We start from the raw sequence: 24,432 nt of genomic DNA on the forward strand, positions 1-24,432 counted from the left end.
TGCATATTCAGTCTTTATTTTATTAAAACAAGATTTGTTCTGCTGAAGGAATGAATGAATTCATAACTGCAAAACAAACAAACAAGGAACAAAACCTTTGTTTCTGGGCATGCTCAGAGCTATGCTATTACAAATTTTTCTGAAAAACATTATCAGCAATGCTGTAATTCATAGCAGATAAATCATTAAAGGCAAAAAATCTGGGATTTTAGTTACATTAGTGAGACACATTTTACTTTTCCTATCTGTCCCCAAAACACCAACAGCTGAAACACTTTCCAGTATGAATCCAGATACTCTGTTCTCAGGCAGAGCTGACCCTAAGAGACAAAGAAAGGAGGACCACTAAAGAAATCAAGAATCATCATGCTGCTCCTGTTTCCCACTATTCAATGAAGTAAATAAGACTCCTGAGCACAGGAGCACAGGTACCAGCCTGCCCTCTACGCTTCAGATCAGGATACCATCCTCTTCTCTTTACCTGGCACTGATTTACTTCCAAAGAGAATACACTGTCCTGTAATTTAGCTCTTTACAATATTAAAAAATCCAAATACATGACTGAGAAAAAAAATGGAAACAATAAACCAGAAATTAAATGAGCAGAAGATACAAAGAAAGAACATCCAGCAATAGCACTGGACAAGTCTGTAATATCGCTGTATCCTTACAAACTCACAATGTGTCAAATGACCACAGACAGCAGGGACAGAGAAGCAGATAACAGATTACAGCATCAAGCAAAAGTATTACAAAATACATTACCAATAACAAGAACATGAAAACCACAAAAACACATATTCTCATTTGGGCACAAATTTTGCATGAAACTTAAACACAACTTCAGATTAAGTTATAGTCTCAAACAGAAACACCTCATTTTATCCGAGTCCCAGAGAGGAATACTTTCATAATACAATTACAACAACACTGGATGCAAACTTGTCAGAAAGAACAAGAAAGCAAAAAATCCTATCAGAAAATTACTGAAGAACTGCTTGGTGCAAGTGTAAGACGTTTAAAGTATTGGGGGCTTGCTATTCCATGTTTGGTTAGCACCTAGCACAGTATGACTCTGGCTCACACTCATGGTTCACAATACTAGTGAATAATAACAACCTAGCAATCTTAGAATAAGATTGTTTTAAAAGGCTGAATGAGTACTTTGTGTGGAGAGAGAATTTTTAAAAAATACGAAATGTATTAAAACCAAAGAAACCTATGAACTTGCAGAAGGTCAAAATTGCATATGCACTGAAGAAGAAATTAACATTTTTTTCAGCTATTGGAAAATATCCTGGTTCTAACTGCTGTCAATTAGAATAAAAAAGCATGACTTTATTCCTCTCTAATCCAGTTATCTTTTCTTGCTTCTCTATATTAACACATGCAAACATACTGACAAAACATCTTTGTCCACTAACATTAAAAAAAGAAAAACGAACCAAACAAAAATTAAAACAAAAAAATCTCACCCCAAACAACACTCCCATCAGTTTCAGAGAGAAAGTATTTCAGCTCTCAAGTTTGCCCTTTGTGTAGACTTCACAATCATGTTTTGAAGTTTCACGCTGCTAATGAAACAACAAGGTATTCAAATAGGGTAGCAGAATATGTATTATTTATCTAATAGGAAAGTGCTTGTCTATCTCTCAAGACCCCAGAAAACTTCCCTTTTCTCCTTCTTGCACGTGATATTGAGTGTCTCTGAAATAATTTATGTTTTGCACATACGTTCATCAATTCTCTTTCCAAAGTAGTTTTTGTATTTACTTCTCCTATCACTGTCTCTCCTTTTTTTCCTAGTAGTCATTGAGCACGCAGAGAAGAGGTTTCTGAACACTCAGAAGTGAGGCACAGAATAACATCCAAACCTACAGTAAACCTTATTTTGACACTGTCAACCACAGAAATTTTTCCAGACTTGTATCCCAAATCTTGTCCTTCTAATAAATTGCTACATTTCATACTTTTTTTCATTTTTCTTTTTTTTTTTTAAGGAAAATATGTAACTACTTACACTTTTATTTAAATATAATACACTTTTATTCTAAAAAACCACCCTGACAAGGGGGTCTATTATTAAAAACAAAACAAAAAAAGGCATTACAGTCTAAAAATATTAGTCATTTTATAGTCCTCAAGATATTTTTATTACTTAAGATTTCAAGGAAAAGTTGTGTACTGGAATAAGACAAACTTAAAATGAATGAGTATGGAGAACAGTATTTTGACTCTACACAAATATGCACTAGTGATCTTAAAGTACAATGTGCACTAAAACTTATTCACACATAAAACAATTCATGCTCTTCATGTGTAAAATACTGTGAAAAATAAGATGGAAGAAATTGGATAGGAAAACATTTGTGTATCATAAAAATATGTCAGAATGGGACTTATCTATAGAGTTAAAGCTTTGCTTTAAAACAAACTTTATTTAAAAATCTTCTTTTGCTTTATCTAAAAATTAGCCTTTCTATAAAAACCATTCCTTTAAAACTTTGCTTTAAAAACATCAGTTTTATATTAGACAAAATATTAAATTATACAGGCACAATTAGTTAAGAGGGCTATAAGAACTTACATTATAACCCTTCATTTTCCAGTGACTTGCAATACAGTCATAAGATTCTGTGTCTACTGACAACCATAGGAAAATTCATCCATAGAAATAAACTTTTATTTAAAAAATAAAATAAATTAAACCAAAACAAATAAATCTGTCAGACCATATTTGACTTGTAAAGGAACTTTCCAGCTGACACATGCACATCTTCTATTTAACTTGGGAAATATGCATATACATTAAAAATATCCCAAAAATATTCTTTGAACATGTGGTTTATGATGACAGCTTTTACATTTCCTTCACATAGTGTATATTAAAATAAACCATTTCCCAGTCCACCTTTATCTCAGTCCAAATCAGTGATCCTTGACACTTCAGAAAATGAATTAAGAATAGTTTTGTTTTCTGAGGGGAAAATGCACATACACTATGTTCACTGGCAGAAACAGCAGAGTCTGAGCTTTTCCATGTTTTTTGCATGTTCTGAAAAACATATTGTACCACTACAGAATATACAAAGACCTCTAAAGTAAAATAGATTATATAATATACCAAATGGAAGATTTAAAAACCAAAGTCCTGATTGTGATGATGTTTAATTACGTGCTTAACTTACTACAAATCAGCAATTAATCTTGGGTTTTAGAGCAAAAAGACACCCGCAAGACTGGGGGTTATGTCTCCTAAACACATTAAATAAGCTATCATAACAACTATTAAAAAAAGAAAAAAACTAAACCAAAATACCATGGGGATTTTTTTGCCATAAAACCATACTGGTTGGAGCATCAGTGGCCAAGCACGAATCTCTATGGAACATAATTTTAATTCACCTAAATATTTTTAAAAAATATTTGAACTCTAATACATTTACGTGGATAATACTTTAGGTTTATTTAAATATTTATTTGTTTGCATTATTACTTTTCCATTCCCCCCACTAAGGAATGTGAAATTCACCTATAAACTTTATCAATAAGCTACTAAAAAACAAACAAACCCCCCCCAAATCTAAGCCTACATTTCTTTTGGAATTTGAAATTTCACTTTAGCCACCACCATTTGAACAGTTCCCTAAAGAGACATATTTCCTTACCAACATGGTCCATTATTGCTTGATGAGAGCCCACAGTGACTTTTTGTTCAAAACAACTGCTTTGGACATGGTTTCAGGAAAAAAGTCAATACAAAAACGTGTAAAATTACATTTCATTTCAAGAAAGCACTGAATTGATCTGAATTGTATCATACTGTATTAATTTTAATGCCATTCCTCAGGCAAGTATATATTACGTGTTGAAGAAGGTGCGCATATACACAAACACAAAATACACAGAATTCAGCCCAAATTGATGTATCTTCATTTAATTTCTAGCATAACAACCAAGTCATTTTTTGCACTTTAGAATTATGTGAAGAAATTAAATTAGGCACAATTAATTAACACAGCTTCTAAATTACCTTATTATAGTGCACTATCACGCACTGATAATACCATAAAACCAATATGATACTATTCAAGGTCATTTTGCTGATGTACAGGTGAAGTCTAGTAAACAGGATTCTAAGTGCTTTTAACTCAAATCTACAACTTCTGCAGCTTTACACAGTAGAACAGTGCAATACATTATGTCCCCACATTTCAGGAACAAGAGCCGAGTTTACAGTTGTGTTTGTTTCACATTAGACTGGCTTTGCGCTTTCTGGAGCTCTAGCACTTCAACTGCGTTGTCCACGACCTCCTTTTTTCCCCTTTCCTTTTTCCAGGTGCTGGCTATGAAAAAAGAAAAAAAAAAAAAGTTCTTTTGGTAGCTAGCTCTCACCTGGCAGAACAAGACAGTTTCGAAGTAACGGTCCAGCAGTTGTTCTTCGAGAGGGTCGGTTCACAGTGCTAGGATGACCCCTATCTCCACTTACTCCCCAGTTCCTGACTTTGGAGGAAGCTCGCTCTGGTTTCTTGGGAAAAGATTCTGATGTGACTTTCTGCCTCTTTTCAGGAATCCCTGTTACAACTGTTGAGCTCAGAAAGGCCCTTTTTGGTTTACTCCTCACCTTTAATTTTTTAGCATCAGGCTTTTCTTTCTTAGGGTGCTTTCCCACTGTAGTCTTCCTTGTCTGGCACCTATGGATGGAGAAAGCAGATTTCTGGGCACGAGGATGAAGTTGTCTTCTCAACCCCTCTTTTTGCTGTTTCTTAGTTCGGGAAGTCTGTTTGCCTGCGGTTACTCTGTTTCCTCTCCTCCCAACAGTACGTGTGACAGACTTAGATCCTGAAGCCTTTCTGGAAAAAAATGGTTCTTTATTACTGCCTTCTTTTCTCTTCCATATTGCCTTTGGATTCTCCCTCTCTAACCACTCACTCCTGATGGAGGTCAGAGGAGTTTTGGTAATTCTATTAAACGGAATTAATCTACAATCTCCTTCTACCACAGAGTTCAAAGGTGAAATGATCAAGTGTTTAAAAGAGTTCTCAGAGTGACTGGACACAAGACAATCTGTTCTTTCTGTGGAAACAGAGGATCCATCTGCCTTTTGACTTGAGGCTGCATCATTCCCTTTATCTGGATCTGTCAGGAAAGATGCTGAAGATGAACTATAGTAGTCTGACCAATTGAGTGACTTTGACGGCGTGCTTTCTCTCTGTGCATCCGCTAGTTTTTTCATGTTTGCATCAAAGCTGAGGCTTCTGAAAAGCTGTCGAACGTGGGAGGGCTTTTTGGCCTTTTCTCCAACTGTACTCTTGGGAGGTGTTTTCAGAATTCGATTTGTCAGTGGGTCATAATACTTGAAAGAACACTGTTTGTATTTATACCTTACAGAGTCCTTGCTATCTGCGGAGTTTCGATTTTTCCTCATTTTGGAAGTATCTACAGGTTTACCTTTACACTGTTTTACCTCTGGGCATGAGAGTACATACACCACTGTCTTGGGCTGTACAGGACTCATAATCTTGCTGTAGGACTCTGGAAGTTTAAGGGCACATAGTCTAGTTTTCATGTTTGGAGTTTTTTCATTCTCCAACCACGTGACGCTTGCTTTCTGATCAGCTGGATCAGATTCTCTTCTAGACATTTTCCTTTTTGCTACAGGGTAGTTCAATAGACTTGTTTGGGTGCCGTGGCTGACTTTAACCACCTGGCATCTTGAAGCCAGGCGCCATGTCCTTTTCCTAGGCATTTTAAGTATTTGTGGTTTGCATAGTGTATCTGAGGCTAAAGATGGGTTATCAAAATCAGAGCCACCACTTAAAGCATCATTAAATTCTGGCAATGCTTTAACTGATGCACTTTCTGTTCTGTTACCCTCGATAACATTGATCCTTTTTTCATCCTTCTGCTTTTTCTTCTTCATTCTCTTCCCTGTACAGTTGGCTGGCGATTCACTGTCAAAGTAGCAGCGAAAACGACCCTCCTTGAAATCGCGCACAAGTTCTTCAATTTTTATATCATCTTCATGCATTATTTGAGACCAAGTCTTTCCCACAAAAGAAGGAGGCACATGAGGCAGAGCTGGAAGAACTGGTTCTTCAGTATGAACTATGACATCCTGTTTCACTGCTTCTGTTTTCTCTGATGACTCAGTTTTTAAGACAGAGCAGAGCTGTGTTCCGTAGTCTTTATCTTGCAAACTTACTTGGACCTCTTTTAGGAATTCTATATCTTTTATAGCTGCCTTAGGTAAGTCTGTTCCTGCCTGTATTGGTGCATCACAGTCAAAACTCATTTCAGAGCCCTCTAAATTAGTATGGTCCAGAAGTGATGAAAAAGTTAAACAGGGATTATTCTCTTCTGTGATATAAATTTCTTCAGATGTAGTTCCATGGCAGTATTTCAAAATTACATCTTCAATAGTTTCATCCACTGAACTTCCATCATCTCTGTTTGTCTTCACGTTTTTGCATCTTGCTAATTGTGGGGATGTCCCAAGATCTAAGGAGCTGCTGATACCCACAGTATCCCTGAGATGGAGATCAGACACCAAAGTTTCATCCTGAGTTCGTAAACTATCTCGCTTTGAGAGAGATTGACCTGAGGTAATAAATAAAGAATTGCTGTGGCTGCATGTAGGATTCTGATGAGAAACTGAAGGGCGTTTTGGGTGAGCCAGTGCTGGAGCAGGATTCAAGCATGGGTTCAATAACACATCACTACTGCAGGCCTTCGTTGCCCTTTCATCACACCCACTATGGAGAAACAGATTTGATGCTGCCAAATCCCTAACATTTTTTCCTGTTTTAGAATTAACAGAAGAACTGTGGATTATAGGACTGATGGAAAATTGCTGAGGTACAGGGCTCACAGTTGTAAACTGACCTTCATGGCTATGATTTGCATTTTTCAGAGTAACCCATTTCTTATCGCTACAGATGCCAATAGACTGCTGGGATATTCCTGGAACATGCTCCTGGCCTCTTTCTCGTTTTTGAAAAACTGCTTGTGTTACAATAGTTTTCTTTGTGCCCTCATGAGACAGGCATGGAGCAGAAGAGTGTATTTCACCAATGGACTCCTTGTCTTTGCTGGAAATCTCCTGTGTGTCACTGTTTCTCTTTTTCTGCATCTCTGTTGGGGACAGGCAAGAAATCCTAGGAGCCTCCAGAGTGATGGGGAGTGGCATGTCATCGTATGTTGGTCTAAAAGGGAGGGAGGGAAAAAAAAAATCAGCCTATATAAATACTGTAAATATACTTAAGATTTTTCAAACAATAGCAGTGTATGGAGGGTTTAAGAGTAATTACCTAAAGTGCATCACTTCAACAAACAAACTCAAATTACCAGCTCTGCTACATTAGCAAAGATTGTGAATCTTAAAAAATTATGGAGAGGGAAGGGGGAATGTTCCACAAAGCTAATTTGGCATTAGTCTGTTACCCTCTTCATGATGCCATCAATTAAGAATGGTCAAAAATAGATTACGATAATTTTATAAATACAGTAAAGGAAGAAAATGTAAAGGTATTTCCTTTGGTTGAAGTTGTAGACTATAAAGAGGTTACTTCACTGGTCATCCTATCATTAACTAAAATTGAGAAACTGAAAAAATTCTTTTGTAGAGAAATGGAACATAATAATACAACGCAGTATAAAACCGCTATTGAGTATAAATGCCCTTTTCCCTACAAAACATGGCTGCCTGATAGGAACCCTGCACATGTTGCCAAGGAATTCCATGTTTACTGTTTCTCTCAGACATACCCCAGCTTCTGACTCACTTCTATAAGAAGCCAAGTTATGATTGTTCAGCCCCACTCTGACAACAGATGTTAACATATTCTGTAACTGGCTGTTGTCTTTAGGACTGCCTCAAATACAAGGGTTTGCATCTTGTAGAATTAACACAACTGACAGATAACGACTGTTTCTCTTATGCAATACAGGAACCCACAGTGCTTCGTTATGTAGCAGCTGGGCAAATCCAATTAAAATAATTTTAAAAATACGTAAATTTTAAAATACAAAATTCTTTTGTAACCAAAGAAAAGAATATTATGTTTCATTTGAAAGTTATAACGAGACTTTGTGAGACACAAATGGATGCTTATTTTAATAAATGGCAGACATCAGCTAACAGAAGTATTATGAATAAATTTCATTGCACAGGAATTTCCTTAGTTATATAACTCAGAGTACATACAGCTCAGGGTTATAGGACTGATTGAGCAAGAGAAACTTCATATAATGAAACAGTAAAAAGAGGATTATTTCTATTACTATATAAATGCAAAGTAATCAAATACATTAGATGATCAAACAATGCCTGCCAACTGAACTGCTGTGCCCTACTGCTGCATGAATTCTTGGCCACCTAAGCTCTGAAACAGGACCTAAGGGGAAGGCCAAAGGCAGTAAAAATAATTCTTTAACTTTCTCACTTAAAGTTCTTCCATCTTTGTGTGAAACACCTGGCATCTGGACACTCCTGAAAGACTCAATATAGGACTAAATGGATTTTGATATAAATAAAATATATCAAATGTATAGGTTTATAGCTCAGTTAACAACCTACATCCACTTTTCAAAAATAACTTATAAGCAAATGTCTCTGGGGTGGAGGAAACAGAACTATAGTTTTATACAGTTAGGTACTTCTGATAGTTTTGCTACAAATTACCCCCAAAGGCAGAGGAAAGATTTACTCTCTTAAATGCTCAGTATTATTTCTTTATGTAAAAAACTTATACACCAAGAGTTTGGAGGAAGGAATGATGTGGAAGTTTGTGTGTATCTGGTTTTGGTTTGGTTTGTTTTTTTTACTGGGGGAGGGACAGAACAACAACATCCTTTGAAATTCAGTATAAGGCAAAGCTCTGATGAATTTTTCCACATAACTACTAGGAATACTGGTTCTGCAAAACAAATCAAGACTGAGAAATATTTCCATAATCTTTAAAATGACACTCTAAAGATCCCTTGTGTGAATTCAGCTAAATAGTAAAAACAGTTATTTAAAGAACTGAGTGTAAACTGTATAATAATCCAAGAGTTTTAATGTGAAAGAAGAGAATCCAATTCTTACCTCAGATATCAGTTAAGACCATGACTTTTTTTTCAGAGCAGGACCACAACATAAATCTATTCCTCGCTTTTCCATCTTTGCTTTTCTTCCTCCAAACTCTGTCTAGATTTGGGATTACTCTTCCCTCTTCTTCCTCCAACTTCATCTAGATTTTGTACATTATTTTTCTCATTCCATTCCTTCTTCCAACAACTTAGAGGAACATGGGTAGCTTGTTTTTCCTAGTTAGTAGGTTTCATTCACCAAAGGAATAACCTTGTATTAGTGACACCTCAAGAGAGGGCTTTTTTCATTTGGATGTTGCCTCAAAGAGAATCTTATATTTTCTCCATGGCAAAAAATTGTGGATGTTCTTAAGAGGTTGGGTTTGAATTTATTTATTGAAGATGGAAGGATTCATTTATTTATCTGTAGTGATGTGTATATGCCCTGAGCAAATTTGCCATAGACATGCATATTAACTTATTTTGTCACATCCCTGATAATATCAATATGACTGCATTCAGACAAAATAACCTTCTATTTTACCTCATTTTTCTAGAATGAGATTTAATTTATTTTCCTTCATCTACAGAGAAAAACCTAACACTTATCACTCTTAAAACATGAGCACGATAAATAAAGAGAACACTTTTCAAAATCTGAGCATTAATTAATTGGTCAATTAATGTAATTCAAGTATTAACTGAACATGTGAACTGCAAGGATGATAAAATAAACATGTAAATATTTACCTGAAGTTATCCACAAACAACAAACAAAAATAATGAACTCTTTCAAAACATACCATAAAATACACTGCTAAACATATATATATCAAGCCCAGAATAATAATATTTATAATAAAATATATAAAGCTCAAATTATAAGAATTTGTAAATGCATATGAGATTGTACAGTCTGCCATTACACCTGTTGACCCATATACTCCATCTTTTTTTAGGTCTTCACACTTAAATGCTATCAGTGGTGTTGTCTCAAACCCTAAAGTAGTGAAAAAGTTTAAAAGTGAAGAGACAACACAAAAGCAGTACACTTGCATGATGTTTATTTAAATACACTTTTTTCTAAATTGTCTTCATTGAAAAAGTTTCACCTCAAATGGGCAAAATTTACTGGTCAGCAGTATAAAAGAAACAGGAATTTGTAATACATGCATTCGAACAACATACACTAAAAAAAAAAAAAAGCCATCTGTATTATACCTGTTGTCATGGTATCTGTGAGGATGATGCTGTAAAACATCTTGCAGGAAACGCTCCATCAAGCTACTGGTACCCATACGATTCCTACAGTATGTGGTAAAATGTCTGTGCTGGGAGCTGAAAACATGCTGGTGAAAGATAAAACAGATGATTAGTCTAATACTACTGTAAACACACTGGCCTATTCATAAAAATTACTTCCTGGGTTAAATCTTTGCTATGAAAATATTTAAATAAAAAGAAAAGTCTTCAGCCTTTTCTACTTTACAGCCTCGATTAATAGAGATTTTTAAGCACGCTTAGGGAATCTCAAATAATACTAAAATGTATTGAAATATCTTTCTGAGTTGGAACTTAAGTTAATGGTTCAGATAGGTGCTGACAAATCTCTTGTAAGTAGTACAAATGCTCTCACAAATCTCACAGCTGCTCACAGGTCTTTTAACTAGAACAAATACACTAAATGTTTCTATAAATGACTTAAAATATTCTTGAACTTCATATGAGTAAACATTCTATAATTCACTCTAATTAACAAGGATTTTCATAAGTGTAGAAGATTAAATAGGCTTCTACTTTCTAATTAAAAAATCTAAAAGACAGGAGACTGATAGAGCTAAAGAACAGAAAACAGTTGATCAAATGTCTTCAGCCTTGATATCAAACATATTACTATAACATTAATAGTTTACAATACATACAGAACTCAAGACTAAAGACACAGAAATAAATGTAATGGATGCAATGCACAGCAGTGCACCACTTCAGAAAAGAAGACTGCAGCAGCCATGCCACTTCACTGGCATCTTTTTAATAGGTAATAGACAAGAAGGGTATCTTTTTCTCAGTGCACACATTCTGCAATTCAAACTGCTTATTTTTCACTCAGTATTGGTTATTCAGTGTAGCAGCTGATAATTTAAAAGCTGATAAAGCCTTTTGGTACTCTTTGCTATCTGTTGCTGAATTGTGCAGAAGCCATCTCACCTGTTCCAGATTACTGTAGTGTACGTGGCAACAGTTGCAATACCCTTGTCTATTTTGCACAGTGGATACTCCAGGCCAAGCATGTTCTTGCCCTCTTGCCTGTGAACTGAAAGAAGTGTGCAATATTACCAAGACATGTTGGGTTATTTAATCCATGTCCTTAACATGGAAATTCTAAATATCTATCTTACCACAGCGATGGAACAAACTTGCGAGATAAATGTTTCCATTTCAGAATTGCAATGATAAGTAGGACCATGTATTTTAAGGTATTCCCAAGCAAATTTGGACAAACTTTTTCTTAAATGCAGAACAAAGGATAATAGCTTGAAGGCACAGTGGGCTGAAATCTGAGAAGAACTGCCTCTACAGGAAAAGGAAGAGTCATCTTCTCCTTCTATTTTTTAGTATTTTGGAAAAAAAAAATACCAAAGACACCTGACACTCACACATTAGTTTTGGGCACTACAGTGTACCTTCCCCATAATTTTTAATAGTGTTTGGTATAAGATACAGAGGACCTCCATCACACACTTATTGTGCCTCACTGTCATCTTTTATACAAGACAATGACATACAACAGATAAGGCTGAAAAGCAGATTCTTCCCAGTTTACCTTGGTAAGCATTAAGCTAGACACCAGTTAGATCATCACCTAACTCACCTGCTACTGCTGTCCTGTCGTAGAGAGCCTTCAGCACCATGTCTTTGGATTCCTACAGAAAAGCAAAACCAAAACAACCAAAAAATAAAACAACCAAACACACATACAAAACAAAACACAAAAAGCAACAGAATGTCAAAGAAATGGAGACAGTTTACCTGCAACTAGCTACTTCTCTTACATTGCATTTGTCAAAATTACTATTCTAAAGGAAGGCAAAAAGTTTAGTAAGTTCAAGAATCCTTTTGTTCTCAAAGTCCATCCAAGAGCTTCACTTTTTCGTGGCTGAGTGTGAATTTTTCTACTGATTTGTCTGGGTTCAAGACTAGGCAATCTACATTGGTATTCCTACATCCGTGATCACTGAGATAAAATGTAACATGCCTTAAACAGCTTATAACAGGACAAGACAATTACAGCTACATGGAAACTCTTTGGACGATTCAGGAGTCAGTCCTTCCATCCAAGTTCCGTAATGGAATTTAGGAGATCAAATTATGCAATATAAGGTGATCTAATGCTTATACTGATAATTATTTTTTTAAGAGTAATTACGTCAAAAACATCTACTTTGAACTTCTTACCCTGTGCTGAAGAAGCAGAAGCTTCATCAGATCGTCTGATTCTGTCAAACATCTGTAAGCAAAAAACAAAAAAACCCTAAGTTATAATAATAATTAATATTACATCTAACAATGTTAGCATTGCTAGCTTTTGCAATGTTAGCTTTGCTAGAAGGGCCTAACTTCTGATTTAATTAATGAAGTCAAATACTATACTTATGAACACAGCCCAGACTATGATAAGTTATTAAGCAATAACCTTGTCAAATTAATTTAATTACTTAATTTCCTAAGTTGCCTTTACAGTTAAGAGATATATGGTAACAAATCCCACACGAGACCTACACCACACAACATACTCATCCAGGCTGGAAAAGCAGTCCTTATTGATCAAAAGATCTGCAACTCAAGTTGGAAACTCACAGTTTTTAATTCAAATATGACTGCAGCACCATGTATTTACATGCTTTAGGGTATCCAAACCCAAAGGGCTTCCGAGTGTCGCACAGTCCCTTCACATAACGGAATGGAAGCATGGAATCTACATACCTTAGACTCACCAGCCTTCTTCATCCACCAAAGCTGACTCCAGACTAGCAAACGATCAATGTTGAACAGGAGGCCATTTGCAGTGCAGGACAGGGGTTTTTTTCATCCCATCTGGCAACAAGGAAGTTAAAGAGCCTTTTAAAACAGAGTTAATAATGCATGTTTTCCAAGCCCTAAGGCATGTAAATTTTTCTGTACCACTTTGCAAACATGTCAGTCGATAAAGCGGATAAATCTTTCTGAAGTCTGCAGTACATTCTTCTGTTTAATATGGAAGTTGTTTTGACAGTCTTTCCTACATAAATGTTAACCACTCCTTCTGGAATAACTTTGTTCCTTCTTTCTTCCTTGCAGCCCCCCTGTCTTAAACATTATTGTCATTTTGGATGCTAGCACTCGTGAAATAAAGTATACTGCTACAACAACAGAAAACAAATTCCTTAATACTAACCAAACTGCAATGAATCTATTTTGTAGATCATTCATGAACCTGCTCAGAAAAACAATGTCTCATTTTGCTTATGTTACATGAGCTAGTTAGATAGTGCATAATATCACAGTAGAATGGGTGTTCAAAGCATTTTATAATTTAATTATTATATACTCAATGAAGTATTATCATTAGCATAACAGACAGGAAAACAGAAAGGCTACAATAACTTGCACAATCACTGTCACTAGCATCATCATATCCTGCTTCAAAACTCAGGGCTTAGCGAGTCCAAGATCTGCTCTTCACTTACCATTTCTGTAATTATGTGATAACAAGTTTCAAATCAACCACTTTTATTTTTTATCTTTTATCAACTGTCTTAACAAGACTCATTCCTTCCCTTCTCATTTTTTGTTCTCATATATGCAGAAAAGTTGCTCCCATATGAGGCTACATACCATCAAGCTTGACAGATGTGTGGTTTGTTACTTGTTTTCTTTAAACTTGTTTTGTTCTTTCCCAGACTACAAACTGTTCATTATAAAATACCTAGGTTGTTATAGCAGTTATGGTCAGAAGGAATATCACAGTAGCTCAACTTTAAACACACACCCCCCCAAAAACCACAAAACAATCCACACAACTGAAACACCAGACTCATTCTCCTCCCCACAGTGTATCAATTTATGTAATAATATTAAAAAAAACAAATAAGCAAGAAACCCCAGCTGTTCTTATAAACCTTCTCATCAGGCAACTGAGAAAAGCCTTCTTGATAGAACAACTTATCTCAGCCGTCCTGTTATGTGTCCTATACACAGCCAGGATCCAAAAGAAAGTAAAGGAAAAACACAGAAGACTATCTTTCATGAATGATGCTTTATGTAAAATAACTTGTTCTATGTGCTTGAGGTCAACTTATCAATTTTTTAAGTCTTACTGTGCACACATAATCTTATGACAAAGCTAAAAGTGTGGCAAGAGCACAGGAACTAGAGGAGGTACAGACAGGGCAGTCAGACAACGGTTCCACAGTCAGAAGCAGCTCCACAACCACTCATCTCCATCCACTGCCCCAAAAGACAATTAAAGCACCTGATATACAAATGTCTGATTTCATCTCAGAGATGCCAGGCAGTGGGAACTGCAGTGTGCTGGAGGATAACTAATACCGTTCGTTACTTCCTTATTTCAAGGACTAATTTCAATGGTGGTGTGCTACTGAGAGTTCATTCAAGTGCAAGTGCAATGCACATTTAAACTGAGTTAGGAGAAAAGTAACTTTAAATGGGACAGGACTATGAAAATAACTATACTGAACTACTCCAGTCTGGATCTCCTTGTCATCTTTTTACAGTTCAAGGAGATTCAATGGACCAGGTTTTCTCACCTGGAGGGAGGTTGTGCTAGGTAAAAGCTGTAAATGCCCAGCTAATGCTTAGTAAGTGACAGAAAAACATCAGAGGAAGATCTTTCAGGGATATTCTCCTCTCGTACAAAGCTGCCAATAGAAGAAAATTTCTTCTCCTTATATCAGTTTTTTTTAAGAACACTAGCGTACAGGAAAAAGAAATAAGTCTGAACTCTATACACAGCTTGCTTACCATCTGAAGTCAAGTTCAAACCACGAGACAGTAATGTGAAGGAAATCTGTTATGTAGATGCCTTATTTAATTTGCCAAAATCTGGACAGCCTAACTGTAATCCTTACTTTTTCAAAACAGAAACTGCAGCTGTAAATTCACAAATGATTTTTCAGGTGTTCAGGCAAAGACTGCAAAATTCTACATTAGTTGAGATACTTTCCCCTATAAATATCATAAACTGTTTGATTAAAAAAGTAAATTATATTTGTTTGAAACTTAGCTTAACCATTTCTTCACCAAAAAAAAAAAATCCTGTAAATTTTAACAAATGTAGTAACAACTAGATAGACACAGAAGTGTTTGATTTGGTAAATTTCTATCCAGGTTACTTTATCAGCTGTTTCCAACATCAGTGTTTCATTCTGGTTTTATTGAATTACACTGCATACAGCAGCCAAAGAATGAAATACATCAGATAATCACATTTAAAAAGAAAAATCCACAAAAAGGCAACCAAAAAGCATGAAATGTACACGTTAAAAAAATAAAACCTCAAACCAAAACAAAAAAAAACAAAAAAAAAAAAAAAAACAAAACAAAAAAAAAAGACAAAAGCAGTGGTTATGACAGTATCTGAGTATCAAAGGCACCAGATAAACTCTCCAGACAGCGTCACTCTTGCAGTGCAACAGGTAAAATAAAAAGGGTAAAAAGCCAATCAAAACTGCTCCTCGAAAAACGCCTCACGAAAGCCTGAAATGCCCCTTCACCTAGGAGCGACTGTGCTTGGCAGAGGGAGAACCAGGGGAAAACTCTCCCCTAAACAAAGTGCCTTGCCGTCCCACAGCACCACCACAAACAGGGAGGCTGTAACTCATCCCAGGAACGTCCTTTGCCCCACGGCCGCACCGCACCGGCCCGGGGTCCCGGCCCCGCCGCGCCGTGCCCGCCTCACCTCGCCCCGTGTCCCGCCCGGCCGCCGCCAGCGGGGCGGAGCGCAGGGAGCCCGCGGGGCCGGGCGGTGCGGAGGGGCCGGGGCCGTGCCCGGCCGTGCCCGGGGCTGCCCCGCCCGCCGGGACCCGCCGAGCGCTGAGGGGACGCTGAGGCGGACACACGCGCGCGCAGCCCAACCGCTCCACGGGCTGCTCCCGGTCCCTCCCTTCCCGGCGCCGTCTCACCTCCATCATTCCCCGTTAGCTCTTCGGTGCCGCGCTGGGGTCAAGGGACGCCATCCTGTGCTTCCTGCTCCGGGTCGGCGAGCCGCGCCCCGCGAAGGGAATGGCGGGAGCAGCGGGTTCCCGCGCAGCCGCTCCCTGCATGGCGCGGGCTCCTCCCGCCCTTAGCGCCCGGGTCCGCCCGCCGGCGCCCCTGGTGCCGTGCCATGTGTTAGCGCGGCTCACCCCGAGCCCAGAAAGCCCCAGTTACTTCAGAACACTGCGGGGAGGCGTCTTTTTGTCAGCCCCAGCTGGGGTGATTCTGGTTGGGAAGTAACCTCTTAGCTAAGTTTCACTTCAACAATTGTAATAGTTGTTTTCTCCTTCAAAATGTATTATTCCATGTGCTTGAGAGCAGGCTGTAGGGTTTACCCTTTTATTTAATTTTCAGCCGTTAAAAGTAGCTTGTTTTTCACAGCGTGCCTTGTTTAGGTAGGCTTTACCAGAAAGTCACAGTCTGACTTCATCAGAGTTAATTATGCTAGATCAGCTTTTCTTATGAGTGGGCTTGAGAATGTTAGCTCGGGTTCTCTTATTTTCAGCTGTAGGTTTTTGAACGTTTATCTAATCTCCCGTGGGAAACCAGCTATTGCATATTTCTCTCGTTATGCTGAAGCAGCAGGAATTTTTAAGCAATCTGGGCAGACACAAAGTCAACACAACACCCTTATGTGTGAAGACAGGTGCAGATACAGGCTTGGATTGTGCAATGGGGGGAAAACAATCTTGAATGTGCCTTAATATCGAAAATTTAGAGAGGCTCTTCTGTGGTTATGAAACCATAGCTTAGAAATGTCCACCCACGCCCAAAAAGTAATTGAACACAAATCTCAAATGACAGATGAGCAGGAGAAGGCTTCTCTTTAGGAGGGCTGAATTTAGTTGCTGTTGAATTCTTTTAATATGTGCAGAGGTATGAATATATCTTTATTGTTCAAAAATTATTATTATAGGACTAAAGTTGCCTGATGATATTTTGTTGCCTATTATAATACACAACTTGGAAAAACAGCAGCTTTCTGTGGAGAACATTTTACATGCATGAAGGCTCAGGCACGTGCCCAAACTACTGCATGTCAGCACAGCTGCATTGTTTAAACATGTGGCAAACACATATATAGACATGTTATCTGAGGTTAAAATAGTTTAATTTTATGGTGGTTTACAGTAGGCTTAGTGAGTTACTGTGGCTCGGCTAACCCCTCATAACTTGTTGAAACAAAGTAAGCTTGGTTACATAGCTGAGACACTGACGTTTCTTTTCCAGAATGGCTGATGTAGAACATAAGTCCTTCTTAGCAAAGACAAAGCACTATACAGTCTGTCTTATAATGCCATGTAACTTCTCCTCAGAACGTTCCTGAATATTTTGCATTCTATTACATAGAATGTAATATTCTATGTCTTGGACTGCCACTCAAAGTTAGCAGAGCTTAGGCTTGTGTTGCCAAGTATTTCTTGGCTTTCAGCTCTTTCTGTATTTATGAACTTGAGGTTGCACCGTGATTCAAACTCAGTTAAGATATTGAGAGATACTCCTTTACCTCAGTCTCCTCTTCTCCCCTAGGAAACTACTCCTCACATACATGCATGAACACTGAGAAGGGCTGACAAACTTCCTTTCCCCTTTAAAAATTATTCTCTCTCCTGGTCTGACTTTTCTCACACTATTTTCTCTTTGGTGGTATCTTTAGTTATCTATTGAGTTTCTATAAACTGCCCCATATACTTTACACTGCTTTGCTTTCTCCTTCCACTTTGATTTGTTATGTTTTTCACTTCCATTAGCCAAATATAAGTCAAAGGTGTACCTGTTAAAACATTAAGACAAATTGACAAATGCAGACAACAGCTATTTTCCTCAAGAGTCTCAAATTTCTTCCAGCATCTGGGTTCAGATTGGAAAGGGAGAATGTGATGAAAGAAAATCAAGGTTGGTAAAACTGGCTGGCAGGAAACTCTTGGCTAGATTTTTAGTTTGTTGCATATGTACTTTTTACATTGTGATATTGTAAGCCTAATTTATCCTTATATTGTTGTTTTGGTAAAGTTCTTCAGAGGGTTTGAGCTAAGTGTTGACTGACAGCAGTTGAGGTCTGGGGTTTGACCCATGCAGAGATTACTTTTGCCAAATGTTCACAAAAATGGGTTTTTAATTCTAGCCTGGATTCTAACAAGCACTGCAACTTTCAAGGCAGTCTGAGTACCTCTGTAGATTTTAGAGAACTTCACATTCTGAGTAACCTTGTGGAAGAAGGATCTGTTCAAATTTATAGTAGAATGAATGTTCCATAATGCCTGGCACTATATTAAAACCTTTAATTACTGTGAAGTAATTGTTGTCCTTCTCTGAAAAATGTGATGCTGGCCACTGCCTGATATCAGATACCAGACTAATGGAGCAATTATCTGATCCTCTATGGTATTTCAATTTTCCTCTTTAGTATAAATTCTGTGATTATTAAATAAAGGTTTTCAAAGTAAAGGAAAATAATTCCTCACCTGTGTAAAAGGCAAGGATAACCTATTCTCAAAAGAAAGCTTCTTGTTTTCTTTTCTCTGCTTTACTCAAACTGTTTGCTGGGTTTGGCAGACTGCTATTACACGTTGATTTTTCTGTATTAAAAGCACTTTTCTCATTTTTAAATGAAAACCATGTTTTTTAAAAATAAGACTGGTCTTTTCTTTACTTTGGTATGGCACTGGAATTAAATGCAAACCAAAAAGACAAACAATTCTTAAAATTCTTTTTTTTTTTAAAGAGAGTCCTATCTTAGAAGAAGACAATCTTATTATGGGCATTCTGCTAACTTTCTCATTATTTAAACTGAACTTTTGTTTTGTACTCACAGTTTTTTTAATTTTATTATAAGAGCTTTACCTGAGTTAATAATAAAAACATCCTCAATATGCGGGATATTAGCTTAACCCCCAAACTTAAAGGATAATCTAAAAGTTGTTCTTTCTGTTTTTCATTCTCTTGCTAGAACTACCTTTTAAGATTAAAAATTGACAACTTAAATTTTCATTTTAATTGCTTAATCATTTAATCAACCAAAAAGTTGTGTTATAGTTGAAAGAAAGAAGTTTCAAATATCTTTTAGAACTGAGAGGGTTTTAAAAAGCACTTTTGAAATTTGTGGACCAAGAATTTTCTCCTAAAAATATTATTTTACTTTCTTATAATTGGATCTTAAATTTTTAAAAGGTTACTGGAAGCATTTCACAGTGCGACTCTTTTTGCAATATCTTATTAGAAGCAAATCTTCACCTTGTCTATTTTTTACTCTTCTTTGGAGGCCATGCTGCTGTTTTCACAGGCTTATGTTGTTAGAATTTGTGGGATTTACACATTTCTTTTTCACTAGAATTCCTCTCTATATTATATTTCTGTATACATGTACTTTGGAGAATACAGAGATTTTTATTATAATAGTGCTGAGCAAAATTCTGGGATACGCTGATCCCAGAGTGGTTTATTATTCAGGGTGTTTTATTAATTACTGTTAGAGCTGCTGTTGCTGTTCATTTGCTGGCAGGTCATCCAGAAGGAACAGCTGATGAGACAACTCTAAGTGTGTCACTTTGAACAGTATGTCTACAAAATTTATCCAAATCCAGTCTTTTCAGAAAGTTTCTGCATTATGGGCTACTAATGATCTTACATTAGATTTCAAATTCATACCTTGGCATTGCTGCAATTGTTTTGAATCTCTCCATTACCTTAAATCAACATGTTTTTAGGACTTTCTGTTCCAAAAGAAAATGTAAAGAAATTAAATCAGCAGCTGAGAAGTTTGAATGCTGAAAGAACATTCTGCTCTCAGAGAACGTCTTTCATCATAAAAGGCTGAATAGTTTACTGTTACATTCACAGTAATTTCTGTTTTCAGTTAACGATTGTTCAGTCAGTTCATCTCTCTGAAATAACTCTCCCTATTTATTTAGGGAAGTGACACAAAGAAAGGTCAGAAAGTGGGTTTGCAGTAGCCTGTAGGTCACTGCTCATGAATTGCAGGATATTCTTTGACCTTCGTGTTGTGCATGGAGTTTTTTATAGCTTCAAAAATAACAATTCCTTAGAATTTCTCTATTCTATTTTGCTATTGTTTCATACTTATTTTCAAAAATAACACTGATTTTAAATTTGTCTGGTTGATATAGTCAGTTTGGCCTCTGAGAATTGCAAAGTTTTCATGTAGAATTGTTCATTACCAAATGACTTGGAAATATACAATAATTTCTGATATGTACATACTGGAAGATACAGTGGAAAGTTGTAAAATTACTCCATTTTCCCATGCTGAAGGGAACTCTGCAACCTGAGAGCCTTCAACTCTGAAGGGAACAGAAAGACCAAGAGGTTCTTGTGTTAACCACAGTCAGATGCCATGACTGAAATACACTCAGAACAGAATTAGTTTCATCTGCATGGCACAGTGTTTTCATTAGCGTGTTTTAAACCATCCTTCGTTTCATTATTATACATGAGGTACAAAAGGAATGTGGATTTTTTAATCAGATGCTAATGTGAGAGTCTTGAAGTATTTTAAATAGGTATGATAGATGACTAATACTCCCTTCTAGCCTACCTCACATTCTTTTATAGTAGGAACTCCAAAGCATTTTTGCATAGGTAAGTATGAATTTCCATTAGTAAAGCAGAGAATAAGCTCTTTCTGATACACAGAGATAATTTTCTCAAAGCTTCTTGGAGAGTTATTAATTCTGTTTTTCGAGACTTTTTACACTCCCAGAAGTTCTGAACCTGCTTTGACCCCTCAGAATATTCTGAATTAAATGTTCATATCCATCCATTTAAATGAAACTTTTTTGATTTTAAATAGACAGAGATCAATTTAAGATGATCCTGAATGTATAATACTTCTGCAGCTTCCTTGTCTGTAGTGTAATTTATAGGAGTTAGGGAGTTCCATCTATATATACTATTATGTTGAGTCACTGCGTGTTCTGCAGGCAGTTTAAGGTGGGGTCAAAATGTATTCCCAAGGCAGTTAAGTAAGTTGTTATTTTCCTCTGCACTGGCTGTTCTAAATCATGTTAAATTTTTTTAATGTTCCCACACTAAACCGTGTAAGGTATTTTCTTACATCTGAGAGCAAGCAGACTCTCTACTTTGCTTTACTCTGGGAATAATTTAAAGAAAGATTTCTTTATCCTATTCAGGAAAAAAAGAAGAAAGTTAAACAAGAGTTCTGTGGTTTTCTTCCCAGGGACAAAACTTAATTTTAGGCTAGGAATGCTGATAAGCAAAAACATCAGCCTTTGAAAGAAACCTCTTTCTCTCATAGTTTGAAAATGTAGAGTTTTTCATGGAAAAATTTGAAAAGAGAGAGAAAGAACTTTTTGTGTTTCTTCAGCATTTCACACACTATTACTTTCAATCAGAGTTTAGCCTCTTTTTCTCGTCCATCAGCAAACCAGAAGCCTAGTCCATGTTGTGAAATTGTCTGTGTTTCTAATACTGAAGTAATCCAAGTTCAACTTCTCATTTGCACCCAAGCTACATACAATTAGTGTAATTCCCCTTTGCCTAGTTTTTCTTCCTGCAATGAAGAAGTAGCTGTTCCCTTCTACACAAGCTCCCCTCTCTTGTCTTGAAAGAAGGGACCCTTAAGTATCCTTTACATAAAATGCTAGTTCTGGTCTCTACATTCATGTAAATTCCATATTGAAGTTCCTGCCAACTGCTGAATTTGGGTCACATAGTCTTCTCCAAAAAAATAAATTGCAAAGTAAGAAGGATTTAAAATTAACCTCTGTCTTGATGGAACTTAAGGATTAGAACTAGAATGGACAAATAAATATTGAAGGGATTTGCTGTTTCTTTGCTTAGGCTGATTTCCTATGCCTCGTCCTCTGAGCCCACTGCCTATTTATTAGAGATGGTGCTAGTTTTGCTTTCATTGAAGGCAGTGGAGGAGATAAGATTGACTTGTACGCTGAGCCCTTAACTAGCAAACTGTTTTTCAGAGCTTCTAATAATTTGCTTTGCATCTATCACAAGCAGCAGGTTTTACTGGGATTTATCATCTTCTGTCTCATTAGAGGCTGAGGCCTGGGTAGGGTTTAGAAGCAAAACTGTGTTCTCTCTTTTCCATGTCCATAAATCCTAAGGAATGTCAATGGCTGGTCAGTATGGTAAAGAGTAATCAGCAGGCACCACGAATCCACATGTGCACAGGTGTTCCTCTTATTTAAGATTTTGAGTAGTAATGCTGCAAAGCAACAACCTTGCTTGATCACATGTGAGTCCTGTATAGGCACCCTGCCTATTAATGTATTTATTTCAGGGACCTGTTCCAGATTTTGTACCAACCCTCAGTTTTGCTCTGCATTTTTTGCAGAACTCCTCTTCAGTTTCCTGGTTCGCATTTTGTTAGTGTTTAAGACCAGTTGTGTCTCAGTGAGCACAGTAGCCAAGAGCAATAGTCTAATTGCAGAATAGTGATTGTCTCTTTCATGCAGATCTGCTTGTTTTATGCATTGTTATTAATCTTAACAGTCTTCAAGAACTTAGCTGTGAGTTGTCATTAGATGAATGCAGAATGAGAGACTTAAACACCTCTTGAGTCACAGAGCTGTGTCCATCGTATATAGCACCAAAATGTAATCCTATTTGTACTGTGGATTTGGGTCTTTAATCCAAACACCTATTACATAAAAGATGGATAACTGAATCTCCAGACTTTACACTTTAAATGGAAAATAACTCTGTTGGCTGTAAGAATAGGTGTAAGCAATTATGCTGGTGACTTGGATCCTGAGTGGGTGGAGGCAGCTAAAATCCTGAAGAGGTGTGGCTCAGGTTTATCTCTGTGCTTTGGGTTTCTTTGAACATAGACTGTCGAGGCTTTGGGCAGATTTTGAGACACCTAAATCAATGCAAAATGCATGATATTAAATTCTGGCTTCACTCCTCAGACCTATCTAGGTAGCTCTGTAGTTCCTGGCAATTTTTGTGAGCTGAAAAAGTGCAAGTTGGTTAATCCCTATATCAGTACTAAAAATATGAAAATACTTTGTGAAATATGTAGTGAAACAGCTATAATTTGCATAGCCTTATTTTTGTTTCTCTAATCTCTGTAGATCTCTCTGAAATTATTTTTCCAAACGCTGGCATTCCTTCATATGGGAGGAGACAGTACTTCAGCTAAAATGGAAAAATACTGCTGTCAAGTTGGCTGTTTAGCTATTCAATGACTATAATCTTAATGACATATCATGTCAAGATACCCTCTGAAAATTCCAGTGATTTCAAGTGTTATCTAAATGGCAGGTATAATCTCTTATTTTATTGTCATATGAATATAGCATTTCAATAGCTGTGGTCTGAAAGTTATGTAGAAAATAATTTCTACTTATTAGTGGAAAATCAGAAAAAATGCAAGTATAAAAGGAAAATCATGGGGGGGAAGCCTATTTCTAATAGCATTTTTTCGGAGTATCATTCTTTATAAATATATATTATATATATGTATATAATGCACTAAATTATTGTCTAATATTAATTATTTCACATAATGCAATGCCCTGCTGACTGTATTTTTGCAGGAGTTACATGAAGTGCTGCTGCTTGAACTGGTATGTATATACATACATATATAGACATATATCAATTCATTTATATGCTTGTGTTTTGACCTGACTAAAGTTATAGATGAAGGATTTTGCCTTCTGAAAAATTGCTGAATTTCTTTGGGGAATTATACATGAAATGTTTCAGATCTTTAATATCAGCATAGAAAGAGGATGTGGACCTGCCTAGATGAGCCAAATTTCCCTTCCTCCCGTGGTTTGTTTGAATGTGTCGCTGGAGAACTTTGTCATAGTTACTGACTGTGGTATATAGTGGGCAGTTAAGCCATAAGTAAACATTACAGCTTTACCAAAAGGATAGGCATGAATAGCCATTAGTTTCACAGGAAGGGAGGAAATGACCCTTTTCCTGATTGTCAGGTAGTTAAACTCGGTCTTTCCAGAGTGGATTTTAATCGATGAGGTATTCAAACAGTGAGGACAAAGGAAGAGTGAAGAACTGCTTTTCTAAAAAAAGGACCGAATTGTAAACAGCAGTAAGTAGTTGCTTTCTTGTGTTGTCCAGCTAAAATTAACCTTAAGA

The 24,432-nt window shown here is 36.7% G+C and overlaps 2 protein-coding genes across 7 annotated transcripts in view; one reads left to right on the forward strand and one right to left on the reverse strand.

Annotated features, from left to right (window-relative positions):
* Positions 1-16,376, reverse strand: ZDBF2 (zinc finger DBF-type containing 2). 3 transcript variants are annotated; one of them, XM_064660607.1, is made up of 8 exons: positions 16,254-16,376; positions 13,057-13,167; positions 12,529-12,580; positions 11,945-11,996; positions 11,281-11,386; positions 10,294-10,421; positions 4,625-7,205; positions 1-4,346 (listed from the first exon to the last, which is right to left on the reverse strand). In XM_064660607.1, exons 2-8 carry the CDS (start codon positions 13,078-13,080, stop codon positions 4,284-4,286), a joined length of 3,006 nt encoding a protein of 1,001 aa, XP_064516677.1. In that variant the 5' UTR covers positions 13,081-13,167; positions 16,254-16,376; the 3' UTR covers positions 1-4,283. The 3 variants fall into 3 exon arrangements, with proteins under 3 accessions (XP_064516677.1, XP_064516676.1, XP_064516678.1); XM_064660606.1 differs by having other exon boundaries at positions 1-7,205; positions 16,254-16,375; XM_064660608.1 differs by lacking the exons at positions 11,281-11,386; positions 11,945-11,996; positions 12,529-12,580; positions 13,057-13,167; positions 16,254-16,376 and adding an exon at positions 9,089-9,309 and having other exon boundaries at positions 1-7,205; positions 10,294-10,424.
* The window catches only part of CMKLR2 (chemerin chemokine-like receptor 2), a 25,148-nt gene continuing 16,943 nt past the window's right edge, over positions 16,228-24,432 (forward strand). The window contains exons 1-4 of one of the 4 annotated variants that reach the window (XR_010431881.1): positions 16,228-18,222; positions 23,400-23,589; positions 23,865-23,894; positions 24,270-24,385. The gene's annotated coding sequence lies outside the window, so the exon portion shown is untranslated. Of the gene's footprint in view, positions 18,223-23,399; positions 23,590-23,864; positions 23,895-24,072; positions 24,386-24,432 lie in introns of those variants that run through there. The other 3 variants (XM_064660609.1, XM_064660611.1, XM_064660610.1) reach the window with 3 other exon arrangements.

This window comes from Pseudopipra pipra, chromosome 7 (assembly GCF_036250125.1).
Source record: "Pseudopipra pipra isolate bDixPip1 chromosome 7, bDixPip1.hap1, whole genome shotgun sequence".
NCBI lineage: Eukaryota > Metazoa > Chordata > Aves > Passeriformes > Pipridae > Pseudopipra > Pseudopipra pipra.

Excerpts from the sequence above, each read along its gene's own strand:
- ZDBF2 (XM_064660606.1), bottom strand. The coding sequence starts at position 13,080 with ATGAAGAAGGCTGGTGAGTCTAAG. Across the intron at positions 12,581-13,056 it reads AGAAGGCTGGTGAGTCTAAG|ATGTTTGACAGAATCAGACG; the intron begins GTATGTAGATTC and ends TTTTGCTTACAG. Across the intron at positions 11,997-12,528 it reads TTCTGCTTCTTCAGCACAGG|GAATCCAAAGACATGGTGCT; the intron begins GTAAGAAGTTCA and ends GCTTTTCTGTAG.